At 35.6% G+C, this 22,839-nt stretch overlaps 1 protein-coding gene across 12 annotated transcripts in view; it reads right to left on the bottom strand.

The window, feature by feature from the left end:
* Positions 1 to 922: 922 nt before the first annotated feature.
* Positions 923 to 22,839, bottom strand: part of Axud1 (AXIN1 up-regulated 1) — a 73,443-nt gene continuing 51,526 nt past the window's right edge. For 9 of the 12 annotated variants that reach the window (XM_045756059.2, XM_045756056.2, XM_045756057.2 and 6 more), the window contains 2 exons: positions 6,516 to 6,618; positions 923 to 2,994 (listed from right to left, as the gene is read on the bottom strand). In XM_045756059.2, the coding sequence (XP_045612015.2) occupies positions 2,177 to 2,994; positions 6,516 to 6,618 (921 nt within the window). In that variant the 3' untranslated portion in view covers positions 923 to 2,176. The remainder of the gene's footprint in view (positions 2,995 to 6,515; positions 6,619 to 22,839) is intronic. The other 3 variants (XM_069307637.1, XM_069307639.1, XM_069307638.1) reach the window with 1 other exon arrangement.

Genomic DNA, 22,839 nt, shown 5'->3' on the forward strand with positions numbered 1-22,839 from the left:
GATTGACTAACCACTAGGTAGTTCCAAAGTTATTTGTTGACAGGTCATTTCAAATATAAAAGGGTCGAGTTTCATTTTAACTTGTTTTCGGCAGTTCATTTTTTAGGGGATGGAACTCCGATATCCATGAGTTTCCTGCCACATGGAGGGGACAAGACTGAAACAGTACTTGTGCTAAGTGTGCAGAGATTATCACTGTCAGCCTGGCACTGTCCTATGCATGATAGTGATGTAAGCCAAGTGGAGCTACTATGGCATGCAAGCCCAGTAAAGGCAGTATGTACCAGAAAACTGAAAACTTTAATGGTCAGGACCAGGTCTAGTCCCCTATGATCCATTCCATTTAAATTACACTACAGTAAAAACAATTTTATCTGAAGAAACATATGCTAGAATTTGTCCACACAAAAATTTTGTAAAAATTTATAATGGAATATATTTTAGTATTTTAATTTACAGATATGATAAAAAATACTTTTAATGCAGTTTTTTGGGGAATGATCCAATAAATATGTAGGAAACTAATGTTTGTACTTACCTTCATAGAGCGAAGGTCTTGTGCTGTAATCCTTAATGGTCAAAGGCGTATTTTCAAATATTTTGCTCTTTAGTCACGTTTCACAAATTATACTGTAATGTGCCAATGTTTTATTGCCTTGCAGTACAAAAACTCAAATGGGTAACTTATTTAACTTGAAAATGTTATGTTTAATCTGAAAATAAATCAGAATACTGAACTTAGTGTCCATCCAACTCTGGAGAATTCAAATTTCATCTGCCAAACAAATATTATATTAATGCTCATGCTATGTCGTCTTTAATGGTTGTGAGGAATTTTGTGAATGCATATCAATGTCTACAAGAATACAAACATGGTGTAACACAATGATGGGTTTCATAGGAAATGCAAGTAAAACACATATTTCAAATAATATACTTTTAAAAATTATCTCACATAAAAAATCGCACTTTCTGAGAAGAGCTCAATATACACATGACACTCAATGTCTGTACAGTATAAACAGTTAGACATTATGTGTTATATTATCACTGGTACTGGTCAGACTTTGAAGACAGTCAAAATCCTTTTTTTTATTTAAAAAATCCAGTTAATGAGTGGAAAGATGAAAACAATAACTTAGCTTAAAAACCACATGGTTTTCCATGTGGTTTAAAACAGCCTGCACAAGAGTTGGCTGGTGATAAATGGTGTTAATTTGTCTTAATAGTATTTGAGAACCCTGAAATGACCATCAGTGGCCAGGACAGTATTAGAAGACTGAAACACTAATCTGTACAAGTTCATACAATTAAACAATAGCCTTTTTGACCAAATTAAAGCTCCTTTATATAATACAAATAACAATCACAAAAACAACTATGCATGAGAGAAAAATACAAGAGCAATTTAAAATACACTGTAAAGTCAATAAAAGTAAAACAAAAGTTGTCAATTACAACTAAAATTAAAATGTTCTGGGAAAAAATCAAATACATCATGTATTACACTGAATAAAAATTAAATTATATAAAAATCATAACAGGAAATGTAAGTTATTAGAAGTATATTACCCTGAACTGTTAGCAGGATCCCTGTGTGGGGAAGGGGGGAGGAGGGAGGGGCAAAGCATACATCACTTTCACTATTTTCCACTCAATAATAATGACACAATGCATGAATTCACTTGAACAAAAAACCGTATTATTCCCCTATGAATGTCGGTTGTTTTTCTTTTTCCTTTTTTTTTACATTTGTATAAACTTTTAGATGTACATCTCATTTCTTGAGGCAATGACTTGAGCATCTGATATTAGTAACCAGTTCATTAGTGCTTCATGTTATCACAATGGTCATTATTTTTCATCACTTTATCTTTAGTAAAGAACAAAGGAAATTTCACCTTAAAAAGCTGGGACACTGCTGTTGGGACAAGAATACCTATTTTCCCTGCACTAAAAGATTCAACAAATGTTTGTAAATTAGCCATCATAAATATTAGACAGCACTGCAGTTGGGCTAATTTGATTTCTAATGTAGAAAGATATATCTCTATATTGAAATCCTTTCTAAATGTGTATCAAAACTTATCTCTATGGTACCTTGACCTTGTATTCAAACCTGGCAAATTTGTTCAACAATGAACTTGAGACTCAAGTCCACTGTCTTGAAACCTTATTAAGCAGATACAGTTTCCACCATAGACTTCTTAACAATTTCTCCTAAATTTTCAGTTGCTTCAGAAGGATTTTCATTACTGTTATTCATGATTGAATCTTTGTTTGAACTACCAAGGTGATTAGCATTGAAGTTCAGTGGTGGTGAAGGTGTGTTGATGGACTGGGTAGGCAATGGCTGATCAGACAGTGAGTTGTCAACAGGACTCTGTGAGACATTTGATGCTGAGCTGTCTACCTTGTAGCTTCCTCCAACCATACTGGAGCATCCACTTGAAGTTGCTCCCGAATATTCATTGCAGATCTCCTTGCTAGGCCCAACTAAGGATGATGCTGGAATGTATCTGCTGGTTTTGTCTGGAGAGGCAGAGGAGGAGGAAATAGCCTCAAAGTTGGGTTGAAAATCACTGCATTCAGTAACATCAGCCTTAAACAAATTTTGTGTTGAAGCACTAGGTTCATGGTACTGTCCAAAGACTGTAGCAGTATTGTCATGCACCCCAGGCATACAAAAGTTGTTCTGAGTATAAGAGCAATTAACAGGAGTAGGGACAGGAGCAGGGGCAACAGCACCAGAATATGAAAAGGAAGTGGATACCAAATTGGTAGAATTTGTGAACTTGGAGAGAGAGTTGTAGGCCTCTGGTGTGGGCTGGGGAGGAGGTACTTGGGATGGTACCTGCGGAGGCACCACTTGAGGAGGCGCCACACTAGAAGGAGGAAAACTGTGGCAGGACCCATATGGGGCAGATGGGTCAAAAGTTGTACCCAGTCCACCAAATACAGAGCAAGTCCCAGAGTTGTAGTCACTTACACTGTCTGCAAGAAGAGGATGCATCTATTAACTACCATAAACAAGCAATACTTGTTCTACACTAGCAAGTAAAGACAGAAACAGATGACTATCTATTTCACTAGTAATAAAAATAAACTAAAATATCCTACAAATGTGAATAACTAGTCTACATAATATTTAGGTAATAATAAGTACTCATGAGGTTGTAAATTGTGCAACCCTATTATTATCATTGTTAAATTATTATTTACATTATTAAAGTGGCACCAACAAAATCCTAAGCCTCCATACAAAAGATCAAACTAAATAATGAACTAAATTTACTCATGGAATGCCGATAACAAAAACTGAATATTTAGAATTATAATGTGAATTTTTCCAATGACTGATGTAAAATCTGGATTATCATGTACTGCATGATAATTTCCAGCTAAGTGTATTTTGTTTTCCTATTTTTTGCTCTTGGGCTTTTAACACTTTCGCCCGGGCATGACGCAGCATTGCGTCATCCACTTTAAATAATCGCCAAAAATCAGGTTTTTATCCAATTTTGGGGGGAGTGGTTTTAAAATGTGCGCCGATGTCTTCCCATTTTCTTTGTTGAGCCTCGTGGCCCTCAGGTGGCTTGGCACATGCCGTGGGCCCATTGTTTTCGCTCCACTGTTGTGACCAATGTCGCCTCCCCTCGCATCTCAAACGTGTGAACATTTCGGCTATTTTCCGGGGCTATATTTCTTACTGCGGCTTTAGAAACTATCTACCCTTACTCCACAATGGATAGTGATCATGAACAAGGCCCTTCCAGGAAGAAAATTGCGAAAGAAAGGCTTGAAAAGGGAGGGAATTGGGAGTGTAGCTGGAAGGCGTCTGAGCGCTCACTCGCGGCTAACGCGTGGCCCGTCTTCAACTCGTCGGCAGTTGGAGCGTGACCAGGTTTTATATTTTATATGCTAATGTTCCTCTAGAGAATTCTATTGCGAACCCATTGAGACCAAAATGAAGGACCTAGGACAAAAATTTAGGTGACCTGAGTGAAAAAAGTGAAAACATTTTATCGCGTTTGTGCGCTCCTGGGTAACTCGTTCGCACTTTCTCTGTTTGCTGCGGGTAATTAGCCGGGCTTTTGGAGTTTATATGCATTTAGTGCTGTAGAGAATTCTATTGCGAACACAATGATACCAAATTTAATCTCGTAGGACGAGAATTAAGGTGACAAAGTTGAAGAGAGTATACACTTTTCAGAATTTATGCGCGCTCCCGTGACACCCTGGGTCCCATATCGCACAGTTGAGGGGTGGAGCGCGGGGTGAGCGAAAGTGTTAATAGCATTCAAAATACAGTAATGCTTTTCAATATTTTACTGTGTTTGTACTGTATTATAAATTGTATGAATGTTTGTTAACATGACTACTACTATGGCATCCAAACACCTCTGAGAGTACACACATACTGACTACATATTCTCCCTGTGTGTGACCTTCCCTATGCATTTGACTTCTTGTTACTTGAGTATTTTCCCTGACTTTTCTTTGGATCTATTCCTTGCCAGTCGAAACTATGTCATCCAGCAAAAGCAGTAGGGTTACTTCAAGTAAGAATAAGAAGAACCATCGATAAGAAGGCCATAGTATAAGAGAAACTTGGTCATGGCTGGGAAGCTAAATAGTTTTCAAAGAAATATGGCATTTATACTAGTACTATTTCTGACATAAAAAAGGGCAAAGAAAACAGATCATGATGTTTGTCAGTGAGAATGAGAGCATAGGTAATAAAGGTTTTGATAGAAAATACTTAATACTATAAAAATGATACGGATTTGGACGATCTTGTTTTATGCCTTTTTTTTTTTTTTTTTTTACTAGTGTTTTATGCAACACTTAAAAATTCCTGTCCACTGCTAGTATTTCAAATTTAATGATATAAATTGTTAATGTGCAGTTACAGTATGATGTTAAAATGTTTTTCACTGCACATTACTACACAGTACAACACTATAAACACATTGTGTATGGGTGATCAAGACCAGCCTCTGCTACAAGAAGTAACAAAGTAAATATTTCATATTTCTTATGAGCATACTTAATATTTACATGCACACAATATCTTTTTTATATAAAATGCCACATATTCAAAACTAAATAATTTGCAAATCCAGATCAGGTATTGAAAAAACACGCTGCGGATTATGGAGGTGCCACTGCATTATTGCCAGGTGTGGAAACCCATGAAACACTGTACCAGCAGCAGCATCATTAAAACTTAAGTCAATATTTCAAGTATATCCTGGAAGGTGCTATCAAACTTTGGTGCTAAATACTATACTGTATATATACTCTATGATAAAGCCTGTTTCACATTGAGTAAGATACCTAGTTGTAAGATACACCTGCTTCAAGCCATTTTCTATCACCTAAACAAAATTCAGAAGCTCTTTGAATATGTTACACTCAAACAAACAATACATACAGTACTTAAACACCTGATACCCAACCAGATACGTAACTTCAAAAAACTATGACGATAATAAAAATATTCTTAATTGAAAAAGTTACTTATTTAATTAATATATTATTGTATATAGCATAATAAGTGTCAGCAATTTCTTAGAAATATACACAGTGATTAATTGGCCATTCACTTGAGCATTTTCTGGGAAGATATAAAATACAGTAACTAGTGTTGCTGTGCTGAGGGTGGCATACTAAGACTCATCAATGTGATTGATGGGTTAATTTCCCCCTCACAAAAGTGTGTGAACTGGAGCCTGGCTTTTAGATCTACAGTATACAAATTTAGTCATTCAATGACCCACAATGAGAGGTCAAAAATCTATCATTACTTCAACAAATTTCTTGACAGGCACAAATACAAAATAAATGAAAGGTGCTCAATACTGGAAAAAGTGTCAAGTGTAATTAAACACCACTTTGTGTGGTCTCCCTCTAGCTACCCGGGCTGTAAAGCATTAACTATTACTGTGTATGTTAGATATGATAAAGCCCTCTTAAGTGAATCATCAACAAATAAAGTCTACTCTCATTTTGGTGTTTCCCCTGCATATTCTGCATACTCGTCAGAACTTTGTTCTCTCTACAAACATTTAATTTATACCCAAGGGACCATTTCTATTTTATAAACATGTTAATTGCATTATCAGACCATCTCCAGGTCCCAAGGTGTTGTGATGCTACTGTATTTACTATAGCAAGAGTTAGGGTCATAATAAATTCAAGGAAATTTCAATGGTCCACTACCAATATTATAACTATGCAATACACTGCATAATACTGTGCCAACATATCAAGTAGTAAATTATCTGTATACTGTCAAGGAAAGAACATCAGCAATATTTAATTAGCACACTGTATAATGTGAAATATTTTAATTTAAGGGGAATTAATGTCACTCAAAATTTAACCCCAAAATTAGAAAGTAAACTATTAAACAATTAGGTAAAATAAAATAAGACAGAAACCACCAGCTGGTAAAGAAAATGGTTGTCAATCCTGACCATCACAAGGCAATACATTTGTGCAATACAAACCATGTTGGATGTACACAGAGGGTGGTGCTCCGGGGCCAATCATCTGCCGTGATTCAAAATGTGGGTAGAGTTGGGCATTCATTGATCCAACACATGGGTTCATCTGAAAATAATAATATTTTTCATTACCAGAATATGATCTTGGTTTGACCGTTGAATAACAATTTGTTATTGGATTTTAACCACTTAAAAATTATAAATATTTTGCTGCTATTTACTCCACTTACCTGAATAAACTAATCTCTTGTAATACAGATACTCAACAAAATTATAATTGTGTTCTTGGTATCATACCTCATCACCAAAAAAGTATGTGTGAATATGAACTACTAAATAATGAGAAGCCATTTCTATCTTAAGTTGATATCACTCCAGCAAACTGATTACTATTAATACGCTAAACCTAATTATTAAATAACCTCTTACATAAAGATTTTAATGTGCCTATTTTTTTTTTTTGAGGGGGGGGGGGGGAAGGGAAAATTAAAAATAGCAAAAGATTTTAAGTTGCTTTATTAGTCTTAAGAGCCATTCTGGAAATCAGAGAACACAAGTACAGTTCTGGTAACCCATTATTTACACTATCCAAAAGTCAAATCTTCACTCCAGGTTGCCCTTCCAGCTGATGTAGAATGCCACTCTCATACAACTCATGCCTCAAAACCTTATATAAAATCAACCCTTACACAAAATAAAGTAGGAAATTCCAATGTCATGTGGCACCAGTGTAGCAGAAACACCCACACTAGTAATTTAATAACATACTGTAACGACTTAAGCTGACGATCACACACAGACAAGCTCATACTGCTGCTGTCAGTTAAAATCAATATTCCGTGTGAAAGGGTTAATATATATATACAGTATTTGTTTACCATAATATTATAAAGGAAGTCAGCTGTTTTCCAACTTTGCATTCAGCATAGCATGTGCAGTATGTAAATATTATTCTATACTGTTTAAAAATAAATTGGTAAATCACTTAATTCACTTATTATGCACCTCTTACCCATCCTGTGAGTATTTTGTAGTAATACTCAGGATGAGGTTTTATTGAGAAAAGAGTAAAAAAACATAAATTTGTCCAGGTCTCTGTAATATTTACTTAGTTTTCCTATTTAAAGTTAACTTCACTCTGCATTAGGCTTTTCACGAATGCCTCTCTCATGCAAGTAGAGGGCCGATTGTACTGTGTAAATACTTAATAATAATTGTTACAATAATCCTCGGATTTCATTCAAATTTTTTATTGAAGAATTTTGTTCCCTGAAAATACTCGGCCACAATTTATATACAAAAAGAGTCTCATGATTAAAAGCAAATATATACTGTATAACATCTTTGTTTAATATATGATGACTCGGCTAAATTGGTAGAATGCAGCGAGACACAACCAATGAGAAGGGAACTCCCTGTGCAATGGCAATAACTACTGTATTGCAGAATGTAGTTTAGTAAGAAACATGTTATTACACAAACATTGCGTAATCAGAATTGCGTAACTTCAGATACTGATATTGTAAAATCAGCATGTATAATTAGGATATATTTCAAGTGCACCTTCAAAAAATGTTAATACAGTATTTTAAAATAACTTTCTAACTGAAGTCCAGGGATGTATATATAATATACTGTATATTACTTAGGTAAAGAAATAATGACCCAAAATGGCCAGCCAATGGCCAGGCATCAAGGAAGACAACACAACCTGCCTGTCACTGACACTCATTGTCTCAATACTTATTTGTGAACTTGCTTCAATTTATCAGAACTTTGTGGGAGTAAAGAGGATTTGCACTTATAACTAAATTCACAATTTTTGGTGACACTTTATGCGAGTGATCACAATACAGCTAACCTGATTGACCACTGTGAAAGTGTTATAATAAAAATAAAATAAAAATCTGAATCATATCATTCTCGATCCAATCCAGATTTGTATGAAATACTGTACAAGCTTCTGAAAAATTTAACTTTTTTTGGTTTATCACATACAATATAAAAAAATGATTTATTTTGCATATAAATAAAAAATTTTCACCAAACATATACCGGTAAACAAAATATTAATTTATTCACTTACCTTTTCTGTAGTGCTGGCTAGTCTTATTAACCCAGAAGTAATAAAATGTGGTTATAGTATCATACCATGTCATACCAACTAATATTATGCCATGTAGACTAGTACTATGTCATGTTCATTGTTAAACACCTGCAGTCACCCTAAACAGCCCTTGGAAGTCCTAAGAGCCTATGGTTAGTGACACACTTTCAGCCACAGACTGTAACTGCACCACCTACAGTCTCAGCTACAATGCTGCATATACCCTTGGTAAACTATCGCCAAAATTTACCATCACCATCATTAAACATTAAACTGTGTCTAATGGCTGTTGTCTAACTTTGGCCCCATTGGGGATGGTATTTGCGCTCACCCTACACTCATACAATAATTCCCACCCATATCAGATCGCCACTTGAGCAGTGTTCATACACTAATGGATGGCTCAGAAGCTTTAAACTGCCATGGCATTAGGTAAATTAGAGTTCATGGTGAAAGGCAGTCTGCTGAGGTTAACCTATCACCATTAATCTCCACTTCAGTCAACCCAACACTCATCATCATCCACCAACTTTTCTATCTAAATAACTTGAAGATTATAGTTGATGTAGCATTGTTAACAAGCAGATCAGAACATGTATTAACGAGTACAAACAAAACACTTGAATTTTTGCAACAAAATTGTCAATTTTTCCCCCCCCCCTAGCTTTTCAGGATGACTAACCACTTATCCAAACACATGTCATCCATTCAGTCTCGGGCCCGAGGGGTTCGGATAGGAAATGGCTGACTAACATATTTAGTGTGTATTATCGGTGGGTCTACTGCTTTTTTCAGTTGTGTTGGGTTACTACATACAAAGCATTTCTTGCCTTTTACAAACATTTTAAATTATATTCTTGCATCATTGCACCTCTCAAGCATTATGGACTTCGTTAAGTAATGTATTTCGGGTGGAATGTGTAGGGAGATTAAATATTCATGTTCACATAAGTATTTTATTCAATAAAGAGAAAAAATGAACTTTGTAGGTCACTAGAATATGATCTTATTTACATCATAAACTTTTTAAGACTGATTTATGTAGTCTTTGCTGTACAAACAGAAGTCAAGGGCTGCCTGGACAGTATAAAACAATCCTTGTAACTTTTAAAAATTAATTAGTCAACAAAATGTTGCAATTGGCCATCAAAAAGCTTTAAATTTCAGTAATTATGTAAACAATGATTTGAAAATTACTCTTGAGATACATTTGTATGGCATGTTATGTCCTTTGCAGTTCTTTATAAAATGCATAATTTGTAAAACATTTAAACAATTAACTCTTGAGAGGTTGTTCAAAAATACTGTGTGCAAAGGACTAATGCACACAAACTCTGACTTGTCCCCCGATGGATGCCCCTTCCTGCTCAAAGATTGGCAGTACCATTACTAATAGTTTTCACCAAGAACTATACATTTTGCACAACTTCCCTCCTCTCCTGATGCACCTTGTTGTCTTTATTAGATGGTATGAAATCATACCCGTCATTATAACTAATATACCTGGTAAGTGTAACCCATCAGAATTGAAACCAATTTATGAAGGTTAAATTTTTAGTTTTAATCTGCTTTAACATTAATGTAAAGTAGTTTGTAGAACTACAGAAAAATCCATTTTTTTTTTTTTTACTGGAAGAAAACCACAAAACTGTTCATGTAGGTCATGAGAGGGGCTTGAATGTAAGTAAGTAACTTCAAGTACTGTAGGTCACAGGTGGGACACAATTGTATAATGCAGGTTACTGGTTTAAGAAGGTTTTATGTTGAGTTAGATAAAAATATATAATGTAGTGTTACTACTTTGTATTAATGACTTATTGTCTCCCTTTACAAATTAATCAAGCTTGGTATTACAAATGAACAAATCCACAAGGGCCATGACGAGGATTCGAACCTACGTCCGAGAGCATCGCAGACGCTGCCTTAATCGACTGAGCTACGACATGGTAGTAGCTCATGTCGTAGTGTCACCATGTCGTAGCTCAGTCGATTAAGGCAGCGACTGGGATGCTCTCGGACGTAGGTTCGAATCCTCGTCACGGCCCTTGTGGATTTGTTCATTTGATGCATCACGCAATTGTGATTTGTGTGTGTAATTGGTATTACAAAATTGCCTTTAATTTTAATTGATCAGTTTTTGTGTTTGGTACAATGAACTGAACATTGCCAGATGTTAACTATTGGTGCATATTAAATTATGTTATAATGAGCTGTATTATAAATTACAATTGTGCATTAGATTATTTCATAATGAGCCAAATAGTAAATTAAATAACAATATAGACTGAATAATATAGGTTATCCTTACTTGAGCATGTTGCAGTGTATCCTGTTTTTGATTCACTAAAATAAAAAGAATGGCACTTGTAGTCTGAATCTTCACAGTGTTATTATATTTCTACTGCACTTCATGAAAGACTCTTATAAGACTTGCTAAGTCCACGTCTTATAAGAGGGGGGGACTTCATGCAACAGTTCAACCAGTATAAGGCTGTCCAGAGGTTTCTAGCTTACCCAAGCTCTTGTAATCAAATATGGTTGCCACACACAATGTTAAACAATAGGCCTAAACTTGAAAACTATTCATTGCATTAATTTAAAATTGTAAAGTAAATATTTTGTTGCTTAGGTATGTGTATGAAATAAAAATTAAAATTTTATTTTTAAACAAAAATAACTAAGTGGAATGGCACTCCCTGAGCAGCACCTTGGTAGGTCCCCTTAGCCTCTTATGCTAGAGCCATCTGGGACACTTGACAAATTGCTGGGCCGCAGATGGGTCAGTAATCTTACAAATTGTCTGGTCGAACACCTAAACTGAGCGAGAGCTCAGTGGAGAGCATACTTAAATCCATCTCAAGGTAAACCAATTGCTATGACAACTGAACTGGTCAGGTTATTTAGATGTACAGAATAACTAAACCCAAGCACAGGCACAACTGTAACCCAGAGGTTGAAAAATTGGCCTCTTGAGAAACATTCTTGGAGTGTGCTCAAAGAATGCAGAAACTAATAAGATGGAATGAACATAACATAGAACTATAACAAATAAATAACTTCACATTTCTCAAGCATTACCAACCTGGCAGTAGGATCTGCACACAGTAACCTGAATGAGACTATGTGCTTCAACCTCTGAATAGGTGAATAAATGTTTTGTTTATAGTTTAACACAAAGGCCATGGTTAGGAATCCAAGTAACACAAAGCACTGTCATGCTTAAGTCCAACTAAAGACAAGTTGGACCAGCTCAAAGTCCCAATGGACTTGAAGATAGCCACTGGCAGCCAACTTACAATATGCATAAGAAAAGTGTGCCACTTTAAAAGGGCAGAAACAGATTATAAGATATGTGCAAACAGACTGATCCCAATGCTGTGAAATGAGCACTAAAGCATGGAACCCTGAATGCTAAAATGAACTTTAGAATAAAAAATCAGAATTTGACTAAGTTATTAATCTGAGTAGAGCAAGGGTCTCATCAGGCTGGACACCAAGCTTCAATGTGATGTGCTATATTCACATCAACCAACCCTGGTATTAAGTAGCACTATCACCTGGTGGTGGCCAGTGTAGTCGGTTAACAGGTGTTTGGCAGCTCAGAACGATTCTGAGCAACTTTCAATTTGCCAAAAAAATTACTTACAATGGGGTATTGAATGGCTTACTTTTGGAAAAATTGAGGTATGATTGACCCTGAATTCCCCACTCCCATTAAGTAGGAAAGGTGGGCACATTTTACATGATTACTTTTTCTTGTGCAGTTCAAAGTCACTAAGGGCAGAGCAATTCATCAGATTTCTTGATGGAGTCAATATAAAAGCATAGGGAAGCTACTTAGGGAACATGCTAAGAAAAGAAACAATTTCTTTAAAATGTCATTAATTTCTTATATTGGTAGATTTCTGTGACAAATAACTGCACAGATACAGAACCGCACAAATGTTCTGCATGAAAATGTATTGATAATTAAAAGTAAAAATGTTACCACCTACTTTTCATGCCATTCCATATCATTGGAAATTTAAATTATTGCAAAACATTTCATTAATTCAGTGATAATAAATTTAATGCAATAATATTAGCTAGCAAACATATTTAGATGTTTATTTCAATGCTATTTTGTTGTGGGTGTACATTTGCATGCATGCAAGTGTGTGTGTGTGTGTATTTTGATGATCGTTTACACTGCAACCTGCAACCTTTAATATCCAGATAATATTGTTCTGCACCAAATCTAGATTTCTGGATTCTCCCTATAGCAAAGGATATAATACATGTTCCAGCAAGTAAAAAAATACAAATACCTGTACTGTAATAAATAATGATTTTGTTGGTACTGTATATCAATTATAATTATGCATAAAAAATATGAACAAAAGATTAATTTGTTCACTTACCTTTTTCTTTGTAGTAGAGTCTGGTATTATTAACCCAGAGGTAGGAAAATGTGGTCCTAGTACTATGTCTTGCCGACTTAACTATCAGCAGTCCTCAGAGCCCATAGTTAGACACTTTCAGCCACAGACTGTAACTGTCCACCCCCAGCTACAATGCTGCATTATACCCTTGGTAAACAGCATCACCAAAATTGTTATAATTCGAAGGTTTCAATGTTTATGTTACAGTATTTCTATCACCACTGCTGTCCCTTTTACTCATGAACTTCATGATCTGCTTCCTTTGCTATTTTATCAATGTCAAACAACACTAGTACCAATACCATACTCCTCTGCCAACTGTATGCCTACCCAGCCATGTTCACGTTTCTATAATAATTTAGCATATTTATCCACGATACAGAAGTTCCTCTTACCCTTGACTGATGTTCCCATACTACTTGAGTAACAATAGGTCAGACTGCACTCATACATTAGCAAAACACACTCAAGACTAGTATGTGTGCCCTCACATTAGATCAGGATACCTCAGAATAACACCATATGAGAAATCTTGCTGGGTGGATGGTTTTGATTCTCACTATCACACACAAATAGTCCAACAAACTTTACAACAAAGTGTCCCCAAGACAGCCTGACTGTTTCAGGCTGCTCTTACAAGGGTCTAAATATGGCACCAAGCTCCATGTTGTATCATGTGCAAACCATATGCAAAGTTGGGTGAGGGTATCCCCAAGCATCTGGCCTCCAATCTTGCAAAGATATTCTCTTATACATATAATGTACAGATTCAATTTGAAATTTAATATCATTTAAAAAAAAAATCCAATACAGACTGTGTGTGTGTGTGTGTGTGTGTAATTATCCAAGTGTAGTTACTGGATGAAAGCTACACTTGGGGTGTCCCATCTTCCCAGCACTCTGTCATATAACGCTTTGAAACTATTGACGGTTTTGGCTTCCTCCACCACCTTCTCACTTAGCGTGTTCCAACCGTCTACCACTCTGTTTGCAAAAGAAAACTTCCAAATACTTTTTGAACACCTTTGTTTCTTTAGCTTCAATCTGTGACCTCTTGTTCTTGAAGTTGCTGGTTTCAGGAATTCCTCGTTGTAAATTTAATCAATTCCTGTATTACTGTATTTTGTACATGGTGATCATATCGCCTCTTTCTTCCAGCCTTGGCATATTTAACGCCTCCAGCCTCTCCTTGTAACTTTTTGTTTTTCAGTTCCATAAGTCATTTTGTAGCATGCCTGTGCACCTTTTCCCAGTTTACTGATGTGCTTCTTGAGATATGGGCAACATACAACTGCTACATATTCCAGTTTTGGTCTCACAAAAGTCATTAACAGTTTTAGTATCTCACCATCCAAGTTATTAAAAGCATTTCTGTAGATGGAAAGCGATGCATATGCTCCTCGCACCATGTTCTTCGGGTGTTCCTCTCGTGAGAGTCTACTATCCAAAACCACCCCCTAGATCTCTTTCTTTGTCAGAGTTCTTTAATTCCTTTTCACACAATTTGTGTGTAATTACCTAAGTGTAGTTACAGGATGAGAGCTAAGCTCGTGGTGTCCCGTCTTCCCAGCACTCTTTGTCATATAACGCTTCAAAAGTACTGACAGTTTTGGCCTCTACCACCTGCTCACCAAACTTGTTCCAACCGTCTACCACTCTGTTTACGAAAGTGAATTTCTTGTGAAAGTGTGTGTGTGTGTGTGTGTGTGAAAATAAGCGTGTGGGGTGGGAGGGGACAGGAAGACCTGTAAAAACATGCACACATTTCCAATTAATTTAGAAACATATATACCTGTATTAATATAAAGAGGGCAAACAATTCCAAGAAAAATATATGTCCTCGCCAAATAAGATAACTGTAATAATACTCACCTCATTCATGATATCATTTATTTTGGACTTTAAAATTAATACAAATGTTTTCACAGCTATGAATAACGTTAAAATGAACAATGCATCTCGATGAGTAAATTTCCTCTATGCCTTTACACATATGCAATCCACATTTACAGCTTCACCAAGCTCTGAAACTTATTTATATCACTATTAAATATGAATTTGTCACTTTCATTTATAAAAACGAATGTAAAATTATTTACAAACTTTCAATGGTTTAATTTCCATATTAATAAGCGTGATAATAAAATACCATAATAATTCAAGATAAGCTTAGTTTATGTACGCCATCCTGTGACATGTGTCTCCACAGCAACTATAGAAAAGTCATACTTGAGGAAGTAAACAAACTAAACACGAGTACTGTCACTTCTTTCTCAAGCAACACGAGTACTGTCACTTCTCTCACAAGCAACACGAGTACTGTCACTTCTCTCTCAAGCAACACGAGTACTGTCACTTCTCCCTCAAGCAACGCGAGTACCGTCACTTCTCTCACAAGCAACACGAGTACTGTCACTTCTCTCTCAAGCAACACGAGTACTGTCACTTCTCTCTCAAGCAACACGAGTACTGTCACTTCTCTCTCAAGCAACACGAGTACTGTCACTTCTCTCTCAAGCAACACGAGTACTGTCACTTCTCTCTCAAGCAACACGAGTACTGTCACTTCTCTCTCAAGCAACACGAGTACTGTCACTTCTCTCTCAAGCAACATGAATGCTGTTGCTTCTCTCTCAAGCAATATGGGTACTGTCACTTCTCTCACAAGCAACACGAGTACTGTCACTTCTCTCTCAAGCAACACGAGTACTGTCACTTCTCCCTCAAGCAACACGAGTACTGTCACTTCTCTCACAAGCAACACGAGTACTGTCACTTCTCTCTCAAGCAACACGAGTACTGTCACTTCTCTCTCAAGCAACACGAGTACTGTCACTTCTCTCTCAAGCAACATGAATGCTGTTGCTTCTCTCTCAAGCAATATGAGTACTTATTGCCAACTTCTCTTGCAAGCAATGCAAGTACTGTCACTTCTCCCTCAAGCAACAAAATACTATACAATCAATGAAGTAAATTTTTGTTATTTACCTCTTCTAACACACATTTATGGTAAATCTAGTATTTAAAAATACCAAAAACCAGCAACTAATAAATAAACTGATACATTTTGTTACTGTCTTTGACACAATATTATATATGGTTTAATGACACTACAGTATCTTCAAATTAAAACATTTTTATAAAATACCGTTACGAGAAAATCCGTAAAAGCCATCAGGATTCGAACCTGCACACTGGGTAAACATGGCACACACACTTTGTTTACCTTGTAACAATACTGCAAAACATTTATGACAATAGGCTTGATAAAAATAAATAAAGGGATCTTCATCTTTACGTACAGACGATCTAAATAAGCTTATGTGATTAAAACACACAGAACTCTATGAGTAAATGTTGCCTGGGTCTGCAGACAAATTGAGGAAAGAAATACTTTAGAAAGCATGATCGTATGTCTGCAGACAACCCATGTCAGAAGGTAAGTTTTAGACAGGTGCATGTATAATATGCATAAATGTAAGTCCAATTATCTAAGTGTAGTTCATGGATGAGAGCTATGCTCGTGGTGTCCTGTCTTTCCAGTACTCTTTGTCATATGACATTTTGAAACTATTGATGGTTTTGGCATCCACTGCCTTCTTAATTAACTTTTTCTAACCATCTACCATTCAGTTTATAAAAAGAGAACGTTCTACAAAAAAAAAAAAAAAAAAAAAAAAAAAAAAAAAAAAAAAAAAAAAAAAAAAAAAAAAAAAAAATCCACTTTCTTTCCTGAGCTTGAATCTATGCAAAATTCTATGATTCATTTTCATTTTCAGATTTCCCAGTTTTCGTTTACAAATATGAATCTGCTTGATGGGGTTTTGTGAGTAGTTCTATTCACCAAGCCTGGCCCGAGGCCAGGCTTGACTTGTGATAGTTTGGTCCACTAGGCTGTTGCTTGCAGCAGCCCGCAGGTCCATATATCCACCACAGCCCAGTTGGTCTGGCACTTCTTGGAGAAAATGATCTAGTTTTCTCTTTAAGATGTCCACAGTTCTTCCAGCAGTATTTCTTATGTTCGCTGGGAGGTTGTGCCTATGGCACCCCTGCTCTTCACTGGTACTATTCTGCATTTTCTTCCATATTGTTCACTCCAGTATGTTGTTATTTTACTGTGTAGATTTGGTACCTGGCCCACCAGTATCTTCCACATGTATATTATTTATACTCCAGGAGCAATCTCTAGTTGCAATGAATCCCTCCCTGCAACAAATTGAGGCTGGTCCCATATAGTTCACTGAATACAGGATGTACTAACTTGCAAAAAAAATGGTCAACAATGTCATCAATTTTGAAGCCATATTACCAAACCAAACCCAGTGCTTCTAGTGTGTGGTCTGGTCAACCAGTGCAACAGGGTTCTTTTCAAACCCAACCCTCCACTAAGCCATTAGTTGAGAAAAGGGGACACTGCATATTTCTCTATCCAGACCAGTATGACCTCCAGAATATTAATTAAAAAAATAAAAAATCTCCAAGTGATGTTCATCTTAAAAGATGCTGCCATGTAACACTATAATAACATATAGGTGGCCTGTCTGGTCACTACCCCCATCAGATGGCAGTACATATATTGTCTACCAAAAAGCAGGGGGATGTCACCCTTACATTTTGCTTGACTTAAATTCCAAAGATTACAGGAAATTTAGGACAAACTGAAAGGAAATAGGAGTGACTGAGTGGCTTGTTAAATTTGAACTTTTCATCTGTCATACATGCAAAACATTATTTTTGAGCCATAACACTTGCATGTTCCCTTAGGCAACAATAGCGACAATCATGGAGAATAACTAAATACCTGATCTGCAAATACAGTAGTAACAACAAGGATGAGGTGAACCACTTTTCCAGCGATCCAAACAAGCCATTGCCCAAAAGGACAATCATCAGAGAGAGAGCGAAAGACAGCATAGAGCCATGAAAATAAATAGACTGCACCTTTCAATTCATTCTCCAAAACTCCTAGGTTCAGATGTCAGCATTACAAATATGAATGCTGAGAGTGACAAAGTTCCACAGATATTGGATACAGGCCTGAGCCAATGCAGCCCACAAAACTATGCAGAGTTTTTGACAAAAAACTGCCAAAACTCGGTCAAACTACAGCAGAGCAATACTTGGCAGTCTCTTGAAGGCCAAATATCTATGGAAGGGTGCCTTTGAAAGATGAATTAACTTTCTAAAGATCATTTTGGGCTGGATAAAGAGATCTTCAGTGTCTCCCTTCTCTCACTAATGGCTTGGCAACAGTATCTGAAAAAAAAAAAAAAACCCACTACATGGTGGAGTAACTGTAGACCTGGCCTGGTTGATGTTTGGTTATGTCCTTGGGAATGCAGTACATTACGTAAGAAAGCAATCAGTTGGTAAGCTCACAAAATACTGCATTACAATACTACCGAGTCATAATCATCAAGTTTCATTGGTGACGAGGCATCAGTTCAGAAAAAAAAAAAAAAAGCTGCTAATTCATTCATGTAACACACACATTATATAACCTCATAGAAACAAACACTACCACACTTCAGGAAATTATCCAGAGCAGCACCCCAATGCTTTATTATACTAGGTACTCGCCTAGCTGTCACTTGTACCCCCTCACAATGTTGTCCAATGGTGTTTGTGCATTTGTGAAATGTCATAGACTGTACAAACACATTCATCCCATCCTCATAAATTCCTGCCAGTCAGATGCCCCCCCCCCCCACAACATCCCATGCACTATTCACATTCAATCTTACTTTACCATATCTCCAACTTCTTCCCAGTTTTCCTCTCCTTCTACCTTTATATATATGGGAATACACTCATTCCACATGTCTAGTATCATCCAATCATTCATTATGCCCAAACCCTTTTGGTATATTCTAAATTGTGAGATTTATTGATGGATGCCACATCTTAAGTACAATTTCATTCTCCTAACACCACATATGCTTCTCAAAATGTGTATTTTGACTTCTCTAGTTCATACCACTTCATCTCTCATCACCACAGACAGGCACTACCGCTCCTTTGTACGGCTCCATCTGGCTATGTTTCTTCCTATCATGTTTTCCTTACCAAACCCTTCATTATATCAGTCACTTTCCTTTAATGCCGCGCTCTACTCTCAACTTCTCTAGAAACAATTCCTCGTTAGTCAATCATAGGTATTTCAACCGATTCGCTCTGATTTCATTCACAGTAATATTACTTAAAGATTCAGGTACTAAACACCTAATAACTTTCCAAGATGCATGAAGAATATACATAATTTTTTGTAATCTTGGTGTAAGTGATGTGGTGCCTATTGTACACAGAGATGTCTTCAGCCTGGTAGCACTGCATGGACACCAAGTGTCATGGTTTACTATGAACATTTCTACATCCAACTGCCATTTTAATATGAACAGATGCTCCTTCCCATAGTAAGACGAAGATTTTTGTTCACAATTCACTATATCCATTTTTATCATGCCAGAACTGCATGGTAAATTTATTAAAAATTAATTTGGCAAAATACAAGCAATGGATTTCTTAATACTATGCATATTTTTTAGAAAAAATACAACTTTCATTCGTCATTATTTAAACACATTCCAAGCAATGTTTTCTCAAAATATACATATTTTAATACTGTACTTAAAAGTACTACAAACTCATAACAGATTTTAAATAAGGACATCAGTTCAGCTGAGCTGAACTTGACTGAGTATAATTAAAAGAAACTATTCTGTAAGTATTCAAATACTGCATTAATTTCAACCCTACCAATTATTGAAAACTGACATTAAGACAATAATCTGTTAATAACACAGATCCCTGAGACAGATGAAGACAAACTAAAAATAATAACAATCAACCTTATGCCAGAATCACAAAGATAGATTTGCTGAATACGTATCGAGAATGTATTATGTACGAATATGTACTAGAACGAACACAAAACTGTTCTCAAAATAGCAAATAAGGACAACATCTTTCTTTCATGACAAGAAATAAAGAAACCAATGCTGAATTATTATGTGTGGCACTACAGACGAGACTACAACTCAAGATGTCAGAAGAACGCAGTAACCTAGATACCAGTTTATCCTATACATAGTATGGAAGCAGCATTTATATTTAATATATTAGAATTATTATAATAAATATAGAAAGAATTAAATAGAAGCTCTTTACATATGTAAAATAAATAACTTTCAGATCACAACCTTGCTAAATGCAATACTGTGAGTAAATACAGTACATGTTTTGTATTATCTAACCTAATTCAGGTACACAATCAATCACTCAAAATCTTGGCTTATAAAATAGGCATATTCAGTAATTGACAATAACATGTGTCTAACCATGAAACCAATCAGGCAACACACACATTTTACCTTCTGTACCTACAACCATATAACAAATTTTAATCCTTTCTTATAAGTACATTCAAGATGTGCTAGGCTTATGATAAACCTCCAGAGACTTCACATCTAAAATGGACATTTTACCCCTCATAAAATTAAATAAATACACTAAAAGATATTTTATTAAGGATAAAAAAAAGGGAAAGCAAGTACAGTACACACTTGCTCATTGTCTCCAAGAACAACTACCAAGAATCAGGAGAAAAAGTATGCACGTTAGATATAACTGAATCAAGAGGAAACATAAATATCAGATACAATACAGTGAGAGAAATAGATATTAGAATGTATAATATAGATTATTATTAATAGTGTCCAAAAAATATTAATGTCGAATACAGTCATGTCTTGGATATCCACAGTAAGTGGTTCCAGAAATTGTTTTTATATATTAAAATCAGTTGTTCAAGCAGTGTTGTCACTGCGTGATAAAGCAGAATAGAATACTGATGATGGTGTGTGGAAGTGTGCTAGCAGACAGCTGAGACCCAGATATGGACTGCATGACAAACTAACACACAACCATCCTATCAATTTGTCCCAGAATTTGTCAAGATGTGGAGATGTACAATTAGCAATTATGTCCACCAATCAATACAAGTGGATAACATGAAGAAATAATACCTAGACAATATATAAACAAGAAGAGAAATCCATTAATAAAGGACAACTCTGGTAAACATCAGAAATGAGACAGGTTAGATATTTGAATAACTGATCAGCTATTTAGGTGAAGACAGACAAATTGATGGTAAATACAACCCCATTTCTTTTGTTGTTCTTTCAAGAAATCCAAGGCCAACTGTTGCAATCTAATAAATCAAGAATTATCACTAAGTTCATGCACTTATAAATTAAATAATTCATATAATTTAAATACATGACCCAACATCTTCACAGATTCTTAGCTTTTGCCACCGGACCTCAGTTCTAAAGTCCATTTCTAATCTAAAGGAGAACCTCCAAGATACACAAGTTCACTGCCATATTTGCTAACTTAATATTTTATTTTTTCTTGTTAGTAACACAAATCAATCATACACTACATATACAAATGTAGGAAACCATTACTTATCTTACAAGCTAAGAAGTACCACATTTAATGACTAGACAACAGTACTAAATTTTATTAACATAAGCCAGAACTTGCTTAATATGTTTTAACTTGACTGCTAGCCAATAATGCCATCTACTATCAATAACATAACTACAATTCTTGTGATGCGCATGAAACAGAAAAGCTACTAACTATTGTACGTATTTATCAAGCAAACATCAAACTTTCACATTAGTGTATAATTCCGACATTCCATCACATGTGCATTGTACAACAGAATCTAATGTGTGATATTTACCACTACACGCCTGATATTACACCAATACGACTTCTTATTCCACCAACATCAGCACCCAGACACTAATCACACGTGACCTACTATGAGAGAGTTGAGCACTGTATCTTATGTGGCAGTGTACACCACTCTACACAACACACACACTATGATGCAGACCTGCATCAACCCCTGAACAAATACTATGAAATAGATGCATGCAATTTACTGTTTAAAAAGTAAATCACAGTCTTCTTCAATTTTTTTTGCAAAAATCAAAAGCAATGTATGAAAACCATTTTCTAGTAACACACTTCAATTTACTTAAGCTTTCCCAGAATAAAAAATTACAATGTGCATTCATTCTACAGATGTCCTGAATAATCATTGAAATGCATAGTGCATACATTTACATATATATAACTTTATCTATTATCCATGAGTCAGATATACACCACAGCCAAGATATGAATAATGTATGGCACCACACAAATGAAGAATGGCTGAAAACTGCATAAGCAGCCAAATACAGTATACGTATTATTTAAGATCAAGTAATGCAATATGTTGACAGGACATTAGGACAAAAGTCTGCCAAAAAAATAGTTAGGAACTTTAAAAACTCAAATATCCAGAATTTTTAGAGATATTTCATCTATCAAAAACACCATACATTTTTCTGTTTGGGGAATGAAAATTAATATCTGCACAAAATCAATTTCCTTTGACCCTTTGGCTTGGTTCTGGCATTAGTGACTAGCCAATAATACCCTCATTTATACAGAAGAGCACTACAGTATATATACAAATCAAAATATAAAATAAAGGCTACCAGAATAACTTACCAGAGAAACTGCAGCATAGTTATAATTTTGTTTGTTCGATATAGATGTGTGCATGTATGCATGCATATCTGTCAACATATGAAAGGGTATGCTTCAGAGATTTAAATAACAGTCTTGGTGTTGCAATGAAGAGGACACTAATCTATGTAAATTCATGTCTGTGTCAACCATACCATTTTCTGCACCATTAATAATCTTTGAATATAAAACTTCATAGATATGA

This window comes from Procambarus clarkii, chromosome 60, assembly GCF_040958095.1.
Source record: "Procambarus clarkii isolate CNS0578487 chromosome 60, FALCON_Pclarkii_2.0, whole genome shotgun sequence".
Lineage (NCBI taxonomy): Eukaryota > Metazoa > Arthropoda > Malacostraca > Decapoda > Cambaridae > Procambarus > Procambarus clarkii.